This window comes from Palaemon carinicauda, chromosome 28 (assembly GCF_036898095.1).
Source record: "Palaemon carinicauda isolate YSFRI2023 chromosome 28, ASM3689809v2, whole genome shotgun sequence".
Classification (NCBI taxonomy): Eukaryota; Metazoa; Arthropoda; class Malacostraca; order Decapoda; family Palaemonidae; genus Palaemon; species Palaemon carinicauda.
The window spans coordinates 39,275,229-39,291,558 of NC_090752.1; the positions used below are offsets into that span (position 1 = coordinate 39,275,229).

At 39.8% G+C, this 16,330-nt stretch overlaps 1 protein-coding gene across 2 annotated transcripts in view; it reads right to left on the reverse strand.

The window, feature by feature from the left end:
* LOC137621514 (thimet oligopeptidase-like) overlaps positions 1–13,971 on the reverse strand; it is a 72,184-nt gene extending 58,213 nt beyond the window's left edge. The window contains exons 1-3 of one of the 2 annotated variants that reach the window (XM_068351867.1): positions 13,770–13,971; positions 7,638–7,811; positions 7,327–7,466 (exon numbers count right to left, since the gene is read on the reverse strand). In XM_068351867.1, the coding sequence (XP_068207968.1) occupies positions 7,327–7,466; positions 7,638–7,811; positions 13,770–13,901 (446 nt within the window). In that variant the 5' untranslated portion in view covers positions 13,902–13,971. Of the gene's footprint in view, positions 1–7,326; positions 7,467–7,637; positions 7,812–13,690 lie in introns of both variants that reach the window. The other variant, XM_068351868.1, reaches the window with a different exon arrangement.
* Positions 13,972–16,330: the final 2,359 nt, after the last annotated feature.

Below are 16,330 nucleotides of genomic sequence, written 5' to 3' on the forward strand. Positions count from 1 at the left end.
GCTCGCGAGTTTTTGGAATCTGTCGAGCCGTCGGAGACGTCAGCTATTATATATTCACCGGCTAAGTTTAATATTTAAAAATATCTTTAATTTGATTTCATGTAATTTACTCTACAGTAATCAGACATACAGTACACTAATATGAAATCTAAATTACTTATGGTAATTGCTAAATGAACCAACCTTCTGGGATGAAGTATGTACAGTTGGATGTTAACATTAAAAAATGTTATTTTCATTAGTAAAATAAATTTTTGAATATACTTACCCGATGATCATGTAGCTGTCAACTCTGTTGCCCGACAGAAATCTACGGTCGGGATACGCCAGCGATCGCTATACAGGTGGGGGTGTACACAACAGCGCTATCTGTGAGCAGGTACTCAAGTACTTCTTGTCAACAAGAACTCAATTTTCTCCTCGGTCCACTGGTTCTCTATGGGGAGGAAGGGCGGGTCCTTAAATTCATGATCATCGGGTAAGTATATTCAAAAATTTATTTTACTAATGAAAATAACATTTTTCAATATTAATCTTACCCGATGATCATGTAGCTGATTCACACCCAGGGTGGTGGGTGGAGACCAGCATACATGTTAACAAAGAAGCTAAGTATCCCGTATTTCATTTTATTAGTTATTCAAAAATAACATAAAATAAATAAGTACCTGGTAAGGAAGTCGACTTGAACCATTACTCTGCCTTTATTAAGTACGTCTTCCTTACTGAGCGTAGCGGTCCTCTTAGGATGCTGAACGACTCTTAGGTGCTGAAGTATAAATGGCTGCAACCCATACTAAAGGACCTCATCACAACCTCTAACCTCGGCGCTTCTCAAGAAAGAATTGACCACCCGCCAAATCAACAAGGATGCGGAAGGCTTCTTAGCCGACCGTACAACCCATAAAAAGTATTCAAGAGAAAGGTTAAAAAGGTTATGGGATTATGGGAATGTAGTGGCTGAGCCCTCACCTACTACTGCACTCGCTGCTACGAATGGTCCCAGGGTGTAGCAGTTCTCGTAAAGAGACTGGACATCTTTGAGATAGAATGATGCGAACACTGACTTGCTTCTCCAATAGGTTGCATCCATAACACTCTGCAGAGAACGGTTCTGTTTGAAGGCCACTGAAGTAGCCACAGCTCTCACTTCATGTGTCCTTACCTTCAGCAAAGCAAGGTCTTCTTCCTTCAGATGAGAATGTGCTTCCCTAATCAGAAGCCTGATGTAGTAAGAAACTGAGTTCTTAGACATTGGAAGAGAAGGCTTCTTGATAGCACACCATAAGGCTTCTGATTGTCCTCGTAAAGGTTTTGACCTTTTGAGATAGTACCTAAGAGCTCTAACTGGGCAAAGTACTCTCTCCAGTTCATTCCCCACCAAGTTGGACAGGCTTGGGATCTCGAACGACTTAGGCCAAGGACGTGAAGGAAGCTCGTTTTTTAGCAAAAAACGGAGCTGCAAGGAACATGTAGCCGTTTCAGATGTGAAAACTATGTTCCTGCTGAAGGCGTGGATCTCACTTACTCTTTTAGCTGTTGCCGAGCACACGAGGAAAAGAGTTTTTAATGTGAGGTCCTTAAAAGAGGCTGATTGGAGAGGTTCAATTCTTGATGACATAAGGAACCTTAGGACCACGTCTAGATTCCAGCCTGGAGTGGACAACCGACGTTCCTTTGAGGTCTCAAAAGACCTAAGGAGGTCCTGTAGATCTTTGTTGGTGGAAAGATCCAAGCCTCTGTGGCGGAAAACCGCTGCCAACATACTTCTGTAACCCTTGATCGTAGGAGCTGAAAGGGATCTTACGTTCCTTAGATGTAACAGGAAGTCAGCAATCTGGGTTACAGTGGTACTGGTTGAGGAAACTGCATTGGCCTTGCACCAGCTTCGGAAGACTTCCCATTAGACTGATAGACTCTGAGAGTGGATGTCCTCCTTGCTCTGGCAATCGCTCTGGCTGCCTCCTTCGAAAAGCCTCTAGCTCTTGAGAGTCTTTCGATAGTCTGAAGGCAGTCAGACGAAGAGCGTGGAGGTTTGGGTGTACCTTCTTTACGTGAGGTTGACGTAGAAGGTCCACTCTTAGAGGAAGAGTCCTGGGAAAGTCGACCAGCCATTGCAGTACCTCTGTGAACCATTCTCTCGCGGGCCAGAGGGGAGCAACCAACGTCAGCCGTGTCCCTTTGTGAGAGGCGAACTTCTGAAGTACCCTGTTGACAATCTTGAACGGCGGGAATGCATACAGGTCGAGATGGGACCAATCCAGCAGAAAAGCATCCACGTGAACTGCTGCTGGGTCTGGAATCGGAGAACAATACAACGGGAGCCTCTAGGTCATCGAGGTAGCGAACAGATCTATGGTTGGCTGACCCCACAGGGCCCAAAGTCTGCTGCAAACATTCTTGTGAAGGGTCCACTCTGTGGGGATGACCTGACCCTTCCGGCTGAGGCGATCTGCCATGACATTCATATCGCCCTGAATGAACCTCGTTACCAGCGTGAGCTTTCGATCTTTTGACCAGATGAGGAGGTCCCTTGCGATCTAGAACAACTTCCTCGTATGAGTCCCTCCCTGCTTGGAGATGTAAGCCAAGGCTGTGGTGTTGTCGGAGTCCACCTCCACCACCTTGTTTAGCTGGAGGGACTTGAAGTTTATCAAGGCCAGATGAACCGCCAACAACTCCTTGCAATTGATGTGAAGTGTCCTTTGCTCTTGATTCCATGTTCCCGAGCATTCCTGTCCGTCCAATGTCGCACCCCAGCCCGTGTCTGATGCGTCCGAGAAGAGACGGCGGTCGGGGTTCTGAACAGCCAAAGGTAGACCTTCCTTGAGAAGAAAGCTGTTCTTCCACCACGTTAGAGTAGACCTCATCTCTTCGGAAACAGGAACTGAGACCGTCTCATGCGTCATGTCCTTTATCCAGTGAGCAGCTAGATGATACTGAAGGGGGCGGAGGTGGAGTCTCCCTAACTTGATGAACAGGGCCAGCAATGAAAGTGTCCCTGTTAGACTCATCCACTGCCTGACTGAGCATCGGTTCCTTCTCAGCATGCTCTGGATGCATTCTAGGGCTTGGTTGATCCTTGGGGCAGACGGAAAAGCCCGAAAAGCTCGACTCTGAATCTCCATACCCAGGTAGACAATGGTCTGGGATGGGACGAGCTGGGACTTCTCTAAATTGACCAGGAGGCCCAGTTCCTTGGTCAGATCCATAGTCCATCTGAGATTCTCCAGACAACGACGACTTGTGGGAGCTCTTAAAAGCCAGTCGTCTGACGGAGCCGGACACCAGATCATGGTACTGCTGCAGTCTGTGAACTGTCAACCAAGGGGAAGCGAGGAAGTACAGCGACAACCCGAAACTGTCTAGACTGTCTGGGTAGTACAGACAACTCCTTATCGGGTTGCTGAGGATGCCGCACTGCGTCACAACAAGTCACCTCTGCTGGTTGTTGAACGTCTTCCCAGTGACACACTGACTCCGTAAAAAGAGAGAAAAAAAAAAAAAAAAAAATATCCTCTATCAAGGACTAAGCTTGGACTGCATGTCTTGCAACAAAGCTCAAGGTCTATGGGAGCAGGTGTGGCAACAGACGGGGTTAGCGACTGAAGCGGAACCATTTACCCTCCCTGGAAGCATGTTATGCTTAAATAAAAGTCCAAAGGAGGCTAAGCAGCTTAAGGCTCCTCTCCAAATGACAGAGTCCTCAAGGGAATATCAGAAGGAGGGAGAACAGCACTTTCTCATCTACAGGAACCATATCCGAGAAAAGCTAAGTTCTCTCAGAGAGGGTTTCACTGGTGCAAAAGCAGCAGACCAGAAGGCAACGTTATGAAACTGCTTGACAGTCTGTGAACTGTCAAAAACTGAACTGTCAACCACAACAGGAGCGTGAGGACATACAGCACTGGTGTATAAGTAGCAGACCAGAAGGCAACGTCATGTAACTGTATGACAGTTTGTGAGTTGGCAACAACCAAAGTTGTGTGGGGAAGCCTCAACTCCTGCCTGACTAGTTTGCTGCTGGCGAGTGGCGGTAACCACAGTGTGTTGCGGAGGCTGACATACCGTGTCAAAACACGGCAGCTTGTGGTAGCTCCTGCACGGCAACGGAGTGCTCTGTGTGTGGGAGTCTGCTAGTGCGTGGGAGGGGCTGCGGTGGGTTGAGGAGCATGCGGTATGGTATGCAGAGCATGCTGTAAGGTATGCAGAGCCTGCTGTAAGGTATGCAGAGCCTGCTGTAAGGTATGCAGAGCCTGCTGTAAGGTATGCAGAGCCTGCTGTAAGGTATGCAGAGCCTGCTGTAAGGTATGCAGAGCCTGCTGCATGGTATGCGGCTCATGCTGCATGGTATGCGGCTCATGCCGCATGGGATGCGGCTCATGCTGTAAGGCATGCGGCTCATGCTGCATGGGATGCGGCTCATGCCGCATGGGATGCGGCTCATGCTGCATGGTATGCGGCTCATGCTGCATGGTATGCGGCTCATGCTGCATGGTATGCGGCTCATGCTGTAAGGTCTGCAGAGCATGCTGCATGGGCTGAGGAGAATGCCGCATAGTGCTGGAACCCGGCAACTCCTGATGCGGCAGCTCACGCATGTTAGCAGATGGTGCAGCAAGAACATGCGTCTGGCAGGGTGGACTGCACATCGGTGGTGGAGCTCTCACAGGTGGAGGGAGCAGGCAGCCGCAGTATCTGCTGAGCGCGCAACCTCGGCGGGTTGTAGGTTAACAGGCTGCATTGTCAACCTTCCAGCATGATACTCCTGCATGAAGGAGCAAGCTGAGACTATAGTCTGCAGCATGGACCACTAGGGTCTATGAAAGACAACCACAAACGGAGCTACTGTCCGTTGTGACTGAGGGTCTAAAACAGCTGGTGCGGCAACAGACGGAGTTACTGCCTGTTGCGGTACCACCTAGCCTCTCTTGGGAGGTGTGCAGTTGTCGTACTGCAGCGAGTCCGAACTGACCCAGTGGCTACACCTAGGCCGTTGGACTTGCGCGGAAGGGACCGACTTGCACTTAAAAGCTGCAAGATTTGGTCCATGGTTTCTGCTAGAAACCTCTTCCGCAGACGAGGAATAAATGGGCTCTCTCGTCTTTGTGTGGGTGGGGTGATCACGTTGGCAACGTGTGTAGATACACCCGAAACCACGGAGGGAAACGTCTGTTCGTCGATCAAGGCCTGTGGAACCCATAAGTCCTTCGACATTACTTCTCCCCTGGGCTTGGGAGCTTGTAAGAGGTATCGGACTAGGTGAACAACTGGCACGAACAAACGAACCCTCGAACGCAACACTGTAACACTTTGCACATATCACTTTATCACTTTTGATTTTCTGTTTGCACTTATTTCACTGAACTCGAAACTTTAAGTGGTTTGTACCTGAAACACGCAATCCTATCCTTCATTAAAAGGTAGTAATTGCGAAAACAGTATTACAATGTAACAGAAAAACATAATGAAAGATAAAGAATTCAGTGGCTGGAAAAGAGACTAAACACTAGATCAAATAAACTACGTTTAAAATCTCTCACCGCATAAAGCCTGGGAACAAGAATAAAACTCTAGAAACGTTTTACCTTCTTCCCCTAAATCGACTAGGGAGAAGAGCAAAAACGAGAACAACGTTACCCGCTTGAACGAAACGTTTATCCTCCTCTCTCTCCCTCCGTCTCTATCTCTCTCTCTTGACTTAGAACCTGAGAGATGAGCCCAATTATATATATCGTTAAAACATATTATTTGTTAAAGGAAAAAAACTGAAAGGTTTCCCAAATAAAAAGTTCCTTTATTAGAATTAAAACCATTTAAGCTAAGAAAGAATGAACGAAACGTTAGAATCGGTTTACTCTTACTGCAACGTGAACCGTGAAATACTCTCTCTCTATCGTAACGATAGAGCGCAAGTTGAACGTTCTGAACGTCAACAACTGCAGAGACTAAAAACGTTAGTTCAACTTTGAAAACAGTACGAGACTATCAAAGAAATTCTTTCAAAAACATTAAAATTAAAATAGCATAAATTCTTAACAGGAAAAACGATATGACGAGCTCAATGTTAATTAACTTCGGTTCCAAGTAAGGACCGCCTATTATTAGGAAAGGTCGCATATAAACAAACATAAAAATTAATTTTTATAAGTTTATAATAAAAGGAAAGTTAAACGAAGAGGCCTATAAATGGCGGAGAGATATAAAAAAGAGAAAGAGAGTCTATACTCTCTTCGACACCAACACTTCCGTCTAAGGGAAGGGTCGGCCATTAAAAAGTGAAAGAGAGTCCATACTCTCTTCGTCATTATAATTAAATCAAATTAATTCCAAAAGCTTGCTAAGCTAATGATAAAGCTTCCTGAATAGCGAAGGCTAAACTCTAGAGCAAATACATCACCAAATCGTGAACAATAACTCCAGAATCAACAGCGTATCCAAGTAGGTCTAGCCGGTGGCACGACAGAGGAAAAATTGAGTTCTTGTTGACAAGAAGTACTTGAGTACCTGCTCACAGATGGCGCTGTTGTGTACACCCCCACCTGTATAGCGATCGCTGGCGTATCCCGACCGTAGATTTCTGTCGGGCAACAGAGTTGACAGCTACATGATCATCAGGTAAGATTAATATTGAAAAATGCGATGCAAATTACTTGTAATATTTTTGGGTATTAACTGGATTCCCATTTCTATATGGGTGAATACGGGAGAGCATTTTCAATATAAAGAGGGAAAGGAGTCAAAAAACTTGAAAAATCACTTAAATAGCATATTCGTCTCCTTAAATTGACTTTCCTCCAAGAAGTTTTCAGGCATATATTATTATACAGGACAAATACAAGACAGTGTCTTACTTGAAGAGACTAAAAGCAATAAGTAGTATTTACAGTTAAACAAGAGCAAATACTTAACATTCACTGATGTATAACAGGGGAGTTGGCTTGAAACTTGATGCCATTATATTAGTGAATTTTGATAGCCTTGTGGGTTATGGTTTTGTCTTTACTTATCACGCATGGGTCTGTATTTGACATATTATACACTAACTGTGCACACTTCCAATGGGTGGTGTTATATAGCTATGAATACAGTATTACAGTACTATATTGTGTTTGGCAGGTTTTTTTTCAGTTATATAAGGAAATAATGGTCTGGTAGTGTTATTTTGAGGACAGCATATATTTACAGATTGTTAAGACTTGCTAGTGTAGCTTACCTAACCCCAATGAATGTTACGGGGCAACTACATTACCACCCCCATTACTGATTATAATAGTCACGAAAATCTATCTTTAAGAGCATTAAAATGGCAACCACAAAACTTGCCTCATTTCTACATCAAACTCCTCAAGCTTCTGTTCTGCTTTACTTGACGCTTCCCGCACTTCCTTGTCAGTTGCTGCATGCTGTGGAAAATCTAGAGGTGATCCTAAGGTGGAACGTTCAGCCATCAATTCTGCTAGTTGCTGTAGAAAAAGGTCACGTAAAATATATGCATATATTTGGTGTATCCATACTTTGTCAAAATAATACATAAAACATATTTAATCTATAAAGTAAAAAATTAAATTCATATCATCAATGTTAGCATGTAAGATACGGAAACCTTTATATTTACAAACAATGCTAAAGCTTACCTTAATAACATTATCATAGGTGACATTTTCAATTGGAAGTTCTGCAATTTGGTCGTAAACAGCTCTTTGTTGAGTAATGAGTGCATCTGTGTCCTTGATTATACCTTCCGGCGTAGCTCGCCGGAAATCATATAACCCATGGATTCCCTGAGGTGTTGGCATTGTGGTGCTCACCTGTAATGAAAATAACATGATCAGCTCAGGAAAAGCATTTGTTTAAATCGTAAAGCTTAACTTTGTTAAAAATATTTCATTAAAAATAAAATATGGTTAGTATCATTTTGATATTTTCATCTTGAACTTGACAGAAAACCACTAATTGTTTTTTTTTTTTTGGGGGGGGGGAAACCTGATATAACAATACTTGAAAGATACTAAATTTGACTTGAAGCTAAATTTTCAAAGTTAGCCACACCTTAAGGAACTAATAGCATTTACTATTAAAACTAGACTAATTTTCTGATGCAAATGTGTTAGGCCTTGCCTTTCCATCAAAATAAAGCACTGGCAACCCTGTATGATTTCCTCCGTGACCAGGTAGGGTAGGAACTAGGCAAGGCCTAACAGTCTAGGAACAAACATATTTTTGTTATTAGGAAAATTTAAATAAATGATAACCAAGAGATGAAGTCTTTTCATTTGTTAGCTCTAATTTGTTTACATGATGCCATATTTTGCTTTTATCTCTTCTCTTTGGCAGTACTGAAAAAGTCTCATCTGTTCTCACAGATCTTACTTCTTGTTACTGCACATGCAATGTTTACCATCATAATTCTTTTTGAAAAAAAAAATAATAATTTTTCAAAATCATAAAATTTGTGAGGTGATGACCAAAAGTATTGCCTGTGTTTGTACTCAGTTAATGATTATAACTGAAGTTTTTTAAACAAACGAAAAACTTGACAGCCTTGGAAAATATTGCTATTTAACTTACTTTACCACAACTGGGATCACCAAACTGTACAGTAATTGACAATCTTAAATTTTTCTTTGACGTCTTTGTGGATTGAGGATCTTCTGCTCCAAGGTGACGGACGATTAGTTTAAGAACCAAGTTACAATTGAAGGCCCTGTCATTGAAGTAGAGATTGATGAGACACTTGTTTGGTGGAATTAAAAGTGTCTCTAAACATCGCTTCATTGTTGCCTTAGTCAACAGGTGGTTCATAAACCTTATGACCATGATACACTGCTACCCGTTGTTTAGCACTTAGTTTTGCTCAGGCTAACAACTTAATCCGACATATGGGTCACTTATCATAACCTGCATTTGCATGGGTACAGCTGTCTGACAATGAATCACTCCATAGAGTTTGTGTCCTCCAAGAATCATGATATGGGCAAATTGTAACTGATTTCATACTAGTTTTCTTAGAGCTTGTCCACAAGAAATGCCAATACAGTGCAACATCTTTGCTTGCAGACGAATGTAACACTCTTAACCAAATTAAAATTTATATGCTCATCTCCCAATTTGCTGGTATTTAGAGTTCCTTGTAACCTGAGGTACATCTGCACACACCCGTTCCCCTACTATTAAGTGTACAGTATATATCATGGGGAGATACATTGCAACAATGTCAATATTATAGAAATTATGTTAAATAAGGATAGGTTTGTCTTGATTGGCTATAATGAAAACACAGGGTTAATATATCTTTAAAGATAAGATTTGTAAGCCTACACTAGATGGGAGATTTGAATTTGGTTTATTGCATGCCAAAGTTGGCCTATTGTAGGTCACCCCATAGGCCTTCACGCTTTTTAAAAGACTAATCAGACCCTTTAACATAATCTACACCTTAGAATAGACTTTCAGTACATCTAATTAAGGTCTTCTTTAGCCTTTCAGCTGCCAGAATGGAGGAGCTTCAAAATCTTAAGCATCACTTCAACTTGAAACAAATATACTGTAATGCAAAAGAAAGAATCAATATTTCCAACTTGGTATAATTTTCAAAGCACACCGAAGATTTTACAGGTATTTATACAATCATTATTTATTATTCTTATTTTACTTATGCAACAACCTTAGGGGCCCAATAGGGAAAATAGCCCAATGGGAAAAGCAAATGAGGAAACAGATAGAATAGTGTGCCTGAGTGTACCCTCAAGCAAGAGAACTCTAACCCCAGACAGTGGAAGACCAGGATACAGAGCTATGACACTACTCAAGATTAGAGAACAATGGTTTGATTTTGGAATGCCCACTTCCTAGAAGACCTCTTACCATAGCTAAAGTGTCTCTTCTACCCTTACCAAGTAGAAAGTAGCCACTGAACAATTACAGTTCAGTAGTTAACCCCTTCAGTGCAGAAGAATTTTTTGGTTATCTTAGTGTTGTCATGTGTATGGGGTAAAAGAAGAATGTGTAATAAATAGACCAGACTATTTGGTGTATGTGTAGGCAAAGGAAAAAGGAGCCATTACCAGAGAGAGAGATCCAATTTAGTACTCTCTGGCCAGTCAAAAGGACCCAATAACACTCGAGCTGTAGTATCTCAATGGGTGGCACTAACTAGACTACTGGATTTTTTCAGACTTTGTAATGAGTGTACTGAAGGCCAGGTTGTGTTTAACAGTGATCGTATTTAATGTCAATGTTGGGGAATCCATGTTTGTCGTCGATTTAGATATTGCTCTTACAGAGAAAAAAAGTATAAGAGGAGGCTAAACCCAGAGGAATTCCAATTTAATGACCAATTAAGATAACAATGTACTGTATCAACAACTTTTAGTACGGCAACTTTTTTATTTTGGCAATAATTTGAATTAAAAGCTGAGAGGGAAGTACATGTGTAATTTGCAATTTATGTACATGAAGGGAAAGGTAAGAGGCACCCAAAGTCAAGGTACAGTAATTGTTCTGACGCAGAAGTCTCATTGTAATTTATATTTACCGCTGCATGTCGGTAATGAATTTTTGAAATACACGGTACATTTACCGTTTCAGTGGAGACGATGGTTGGCTTTTCAAGGAAACAACGGGGGTTGGTGGCAAGCCCCACTTAGGAAAAAATAAACATGTTCGAACTGAAGTTTAGATCGTTCATATAATAGATTTCCAATACCATAAAACACCATGTCAAGTTATATTGATTGCTGAATGTTGGGGTTTTTCCCAGGAAAACATATCAAACTAGAGGAGCACTCAGTAAAGCCCATACCTCCGCTGCGGCAGCTTATTTCTCAACCACAACCTTGACCTTTGACCTTAACGTGTATTAATTGGCATGGATTTTTATACACTCAAATATGAACCAAGTCTGAAGCCTCTGTGACAACGATGTCTTAACTTATGGCTGAAATCGTGAATTGGACATTTTGCTTGATTGTGACCTTGATCTTGCAAAATTTAATCATTTCCAGCTTCTTGCATAACAGTTAATCCCTGCAAGTGTCATTACTCTACGATTAAAATTATGGCCAGGGTAAAACATAACCTCCTTCTAACTTCAATGGCAGAGGTATATATCCATAAGAATAGGTTTCTTAAAATAACCAAAGGGCACATCCCTGTTCCTGCCTTTTGTTATTGATGATTGCATTAACATTTCCTCATTCACAATGAATGGAATGCATTATTGTGCATTTCCCAATTGTTTGGAATACTGTAGTTACCATGCCATTTTACCTTGCTAAAATCACCATATGTGATGAATGGAGCAAACTTACTGAAATCAAGAAATGGCTGTTATCTAAGAGAAACAAGTGGGTATGAGGGCAAAGATACCATTAAATAATAAAACACAGAGCATTTGTAAGAGGTAGTGCCCCAGTACAAAAATTGAATTGAAATCTTCTCACTTCTCCTAACTTAACCTAACCTTACCATAAACTAATAAAAAAAAATTAAAATCTGTTTCGACATTATACAATGTACTTCTCTAAAACTCTAGTTGCTACCCTGATTCATACATTTCCACAATTTAGTTGACTGTGTAGAACATGGTGGATTTACAATGCATTCCCAAGAATAATGTACAGAGAAGAAAAGATTAGTTTAAACATTATTTATCGATTCCCCAGTAAATTTTCCACAACCAAAACCCCTGGTTCCCACTGGGTGGCCCACACTACCGAAGGATATAATAGGGTATATCTTGTTACCCATTTATTTGAAGGAAATAAAGGTCATTTTAGCAGAAACCAGAAGTTTTTCTATATAAAACCCCATTACTTTATTAGTAAAGTTTTCCCATGTTGTTCTAAAATAATACCCTTATATCTACAATTAACGATATTTCAATATTTTTAACCTGGTTCTGAGCTGGAGAACTACTGTCCTATGTACCAATGTTATAAATACATGAGTCATCCTATATCAAGATGGTAGTAAGTGTACATATTTACCAATTTCTCTGGGTTATTTTATTTTTTCAGTTATTTTCATCATTCTAGTTCTAGATGTGACAGTTTTACCAACATAATTGAATATATCTCTACTAAAGCTAGTTTGAACCTCATAACCTATACTCAGCAGTTAAGAATAACTTAAAATACCTATTTTCCTCACTATTCCCTTTTTACTTCTTTTGTTTTAATTGCTGTGGCACATGAAGCTCATGAGAAGAGTTAAATAAAATACCTGACAGGTGGTTCTCCAGTCCAAACATTAATTTCCCAATCTCCTACCAGTTCAATTATAGAATGGTGCAATATTAGTTAGGATATTGAAACTGGCATAATTGAATAGATCTTTGCAAATACACTATTTTGAATACCATATACTACTGGCAGGAAACCTCTATTAACCAAGTTACAGATTTTAATAAGAAATACCCATTTGACAGAGGCCTCCTTCCAGCCGGTTGTTCAGAAAAGCACTGATAGGTGGTGCTTCTGCCTGGCTAGTGGTTGAGACCTGGGAACTTCTAGGTTAGGTTAGGTGGGTTGGTTAGGTTCTGTACCCTTGTGTACCCTTTTTTATATATTGTGTAAATGGTATATGGAAAAATGCTTTAAAATACACATGCCAATAATAGCGTAGCATTGGTAACGTTGCGTAACATTGTTAATGTTGGCGTTCGCAGTACATACGTTCTTGATGAGTGAAGCGACACGAAATTTGAGTAAGTCATTATATTTAAACATTTTAACAGAAAATATATAACAAGAGACATATTTAAATATTTTAACAGAAAATATATGGTTTTCTGTAGAAAATAACGTGATTAAACTGGTTTTCACCTTCATTTCAGCCAAAATAACAGCAAACAGTTTGGCTACTTAAAGTTAGTCGAACTGGTTATTCTGTTTGCTTGCGGTTGAAATGAAGGTCCAATTCGGTCAAATCACGTTATTTACTACAGGAAAACATATTTTCTGTTCGAAAGGAAAATCTGTAATAGAGTATAACTTTACCACTTTTTCTTTAAATTTGCATCAAATGTACGCTCAGTAATAGGTATTTATTTTATGTCCGAATAAACCAACCATGAAGGGCCGAATTGGCCTTAATACTAGTACGAAAGAGCCAGAAAAAGGTTCGAATCAGCCTGGTCCGAAAAATCCATACCTAAACCCTGTGATACCTCCAAAGGTATAATTCTCTGGTATAACACTCACAAGAAATATCCCAAGTTAAAGCTGACTAGAGGAACTTCCATCTGGACAACATGACTATCTCCCCCCAAAATACAAATTTTTCCCATGTCAAAATCCAGTTTTTCCCTGGAGTTCCCAAAATTACAGTTGGGTGGTGATAATCCTAAAACGATACATTTGCTGAAGGTAATAACATCACACAACATAAAAAGAAAAGTAACGAAAATAATGTTTTGCCACGCAAAAAAAAAAAAAAAAAAAAATGGCTGAGACTCGAAATATTACCTCTTATTTCATGTGCCCTGCTTACATACTTTAATTTTCATTATTAGTACTTTATCGTATACCTTATAGGTAAAAGCTCATCTAATTCAAGGTAAAGCCAATATATAAAGATAGTCACAGCTTAGACCCGTCTCCCACAAACATGACATACATCACCTAAACAAGGTTTCAAAATAAAGAATAAAACCAAATCTTTGATTACAGTTCAATAATACACTAACCACGAGCTAAAGTCTGTCATGCTATGCCGGTAACATACCGCAGACTTGACTAAAAGTGGCAGCTGGACATTAGACTTACACTAAATAACCTAATTCGATGGCACAAAGAAGTATTCGCGTTCCTCTTCAGCACACTGTGTGTTATCCGACTAAACACAGTAAAAGAACGGGCCTTGTAACAGATCTTGAAGAAGGCACTCGTTGTGTTCATGGCACTATTACAAAGCAATTTAGACACTCTTCCCGACCCCGATGGGTGAATTCTGTGTCCGAATGCCGTACATGTGTAGTCATTACTTTAGCTCATAACATACTTGTTTCATAATTAACGTTTCAGACGACATACAAATATTCATGGAGTGAATACTAGAGTAGTTAATGTTCTATTAACATGTTCCAAAAGGGTATATTTAAATACCAAAAATAATATTATTCATGTAAAGTCGATGCCGGTTTTATTAATGAAGGAATTAGGATACATTGTTATTACCAAACAGTGGCCTTACGGGAGGCGCAATTTAAATGTTTCCAACTAGTGGTTCCAACAAATTGCCCTACTCAAAATTAAGTTCTTTCACATGGGGCAATACATTCAAATATTTTACAAAATAAATATTGTTAACATTAAGTATTATAAAATTAGGGTTATTGAAGGCAGCATAAATACTATATGAATTTAAGTAGTTGATTCCAAGTTATTGAGTGCTCATTGCTCAGAAAATAATTCACAGCACATACTGTACTATTAAGCAGGTGCAAAGGTTTGGTACCTGACAGTGAATCTATAATAACTATTTCCCGTTACCTTCGGTGTGTACATTGCTTCTACTTTTGCTGGGGTTATCTAAAGTTTCATGTTTTTAATGTTGAACACTCCATCGACATTTTACATCCAAATATGATTGCACAGGATCAGATAGCGCAACAGTTCGTTTGTATAGTAGTAGTAATGGTAGTTAGTAAAAATAAAAATAATAGTCTAGGAAAAAAAAAAAACAGGAAATAGTTACCCAATATGTAAGGCAGAGGTTGGAACTATTAAATAAATTTAAGCAAACTGTACCATATGTCTAGAGGGTAACTACTGTCGAACTCTCTGTAGATTACATCGATCGGCCCTACACTTGTAGAGTGTCAACAATAATAGTCTTGTGGTCTGAGCCTAAGAGACGGGGAACCAGAAACCATATTTTTTTCACGCTTTGACCTACATAGCTTACTGGTCATAAACTCGCTCTTTCTTTTATAGCTGCATTTTAGGTCTAGCATATCTAAAACAATCTTGCCCCCATCACGATTGCCAAGAATCTTTATGCGGTTTTTTGCTTAACTCCGTCGCTAATATTTTTCTTTCTGGTGTTTCGATATTGTGTTAGAGCCATTATATTTAATTCAAAACCATTAACCACAATATGTAGTCGATAGTCGTCCCAGTATAACTTTCCCGATTTTATGTTATATGAATTGCAATTCCTTTATTTCGTTTTACTTTATTTTCCCCTACGTTTCTGTATTATTTCTCTTCCTCTTTTTTTTGTTAAAGATTTTATAGTTTATATAGGAAATATCTATTTTAATGTTGTCACTGTTTTCAAAATATTTCATTTTTCCTTGTTTCCTTTCCTCACTGGGCTATTTTCCCTGTTGGAGCCCCTGGAATTGTAGTATCCTGCTTTTCCAACTAGAGTTGTAGTTTAGCAAGTGATAATAATAATAATAATAATAATAATAATAATAATAATAATAATAATAATAATCGGTTACTCTGACGCCTTCCATTAAACGCATCCTCTTCCAACAAAACTCTTCTCTCTAGATCATCCTTTACCTTATCTCATCATCTAATTCTCCGCCGCCTTATCGATCTTCCGCCCTCACTAAACGGTTCCTCCCAAGGCCTGCTCACTCTCTCCCCTCCAATCATCCTCAACACGTGTCCACACCATCTCCGTCGTGATACCCTAATCGACTATCTTTACTAAGCCTGCCATTCTTCTTATTAATCCTTTTCCAATTTTTCAAGCAGTGATATTCCCACAATCCACTTCAGGATTCTCAATTCTGTTTTCACAAGCTTTGCTTCCTATTTGCGTCTTAAATCTCAAGTTTCCGATCCATATTATCATCATCATCATTATTATTATTATCATTATTATTATTATTATTATTATTATTAGCCAAGTTACAACCCTAGTTGGAAAAGCAAGATGCTATAAGCCCAAGGGCTCCAATAGGGAAAAATAGCCCAGTGAGGAAAGTAAATGAGGAAATAAATAAATGATGAGAATAAATTAACAATAAATCATTCTAAAAACAGTAACAACGCCAAAACAGATATGTCCTATATAAACTATTTACAACGTCAAAAACAGATACGTCATATATAAACTATAAAAAGACTCATGTCAGCCTGGCCAACAAAAAAGCATTTGCTCCAACTTTGAACTTTTGAAGTTCTACTGATTCAACTACCCGATTAGGAAGGTCATTTCACAACTTGGTAACAGCTAGAATAAAACTTCTAGAATACTGTGTAGTATTGAGCCTCATGATGGGGAAAGCCTGGCTATTAGAATTAACTGCCTGCCTAGTATTACGAACAGGATAGAATTGTCCAGGGAGATCTGAATGTAAAGGATG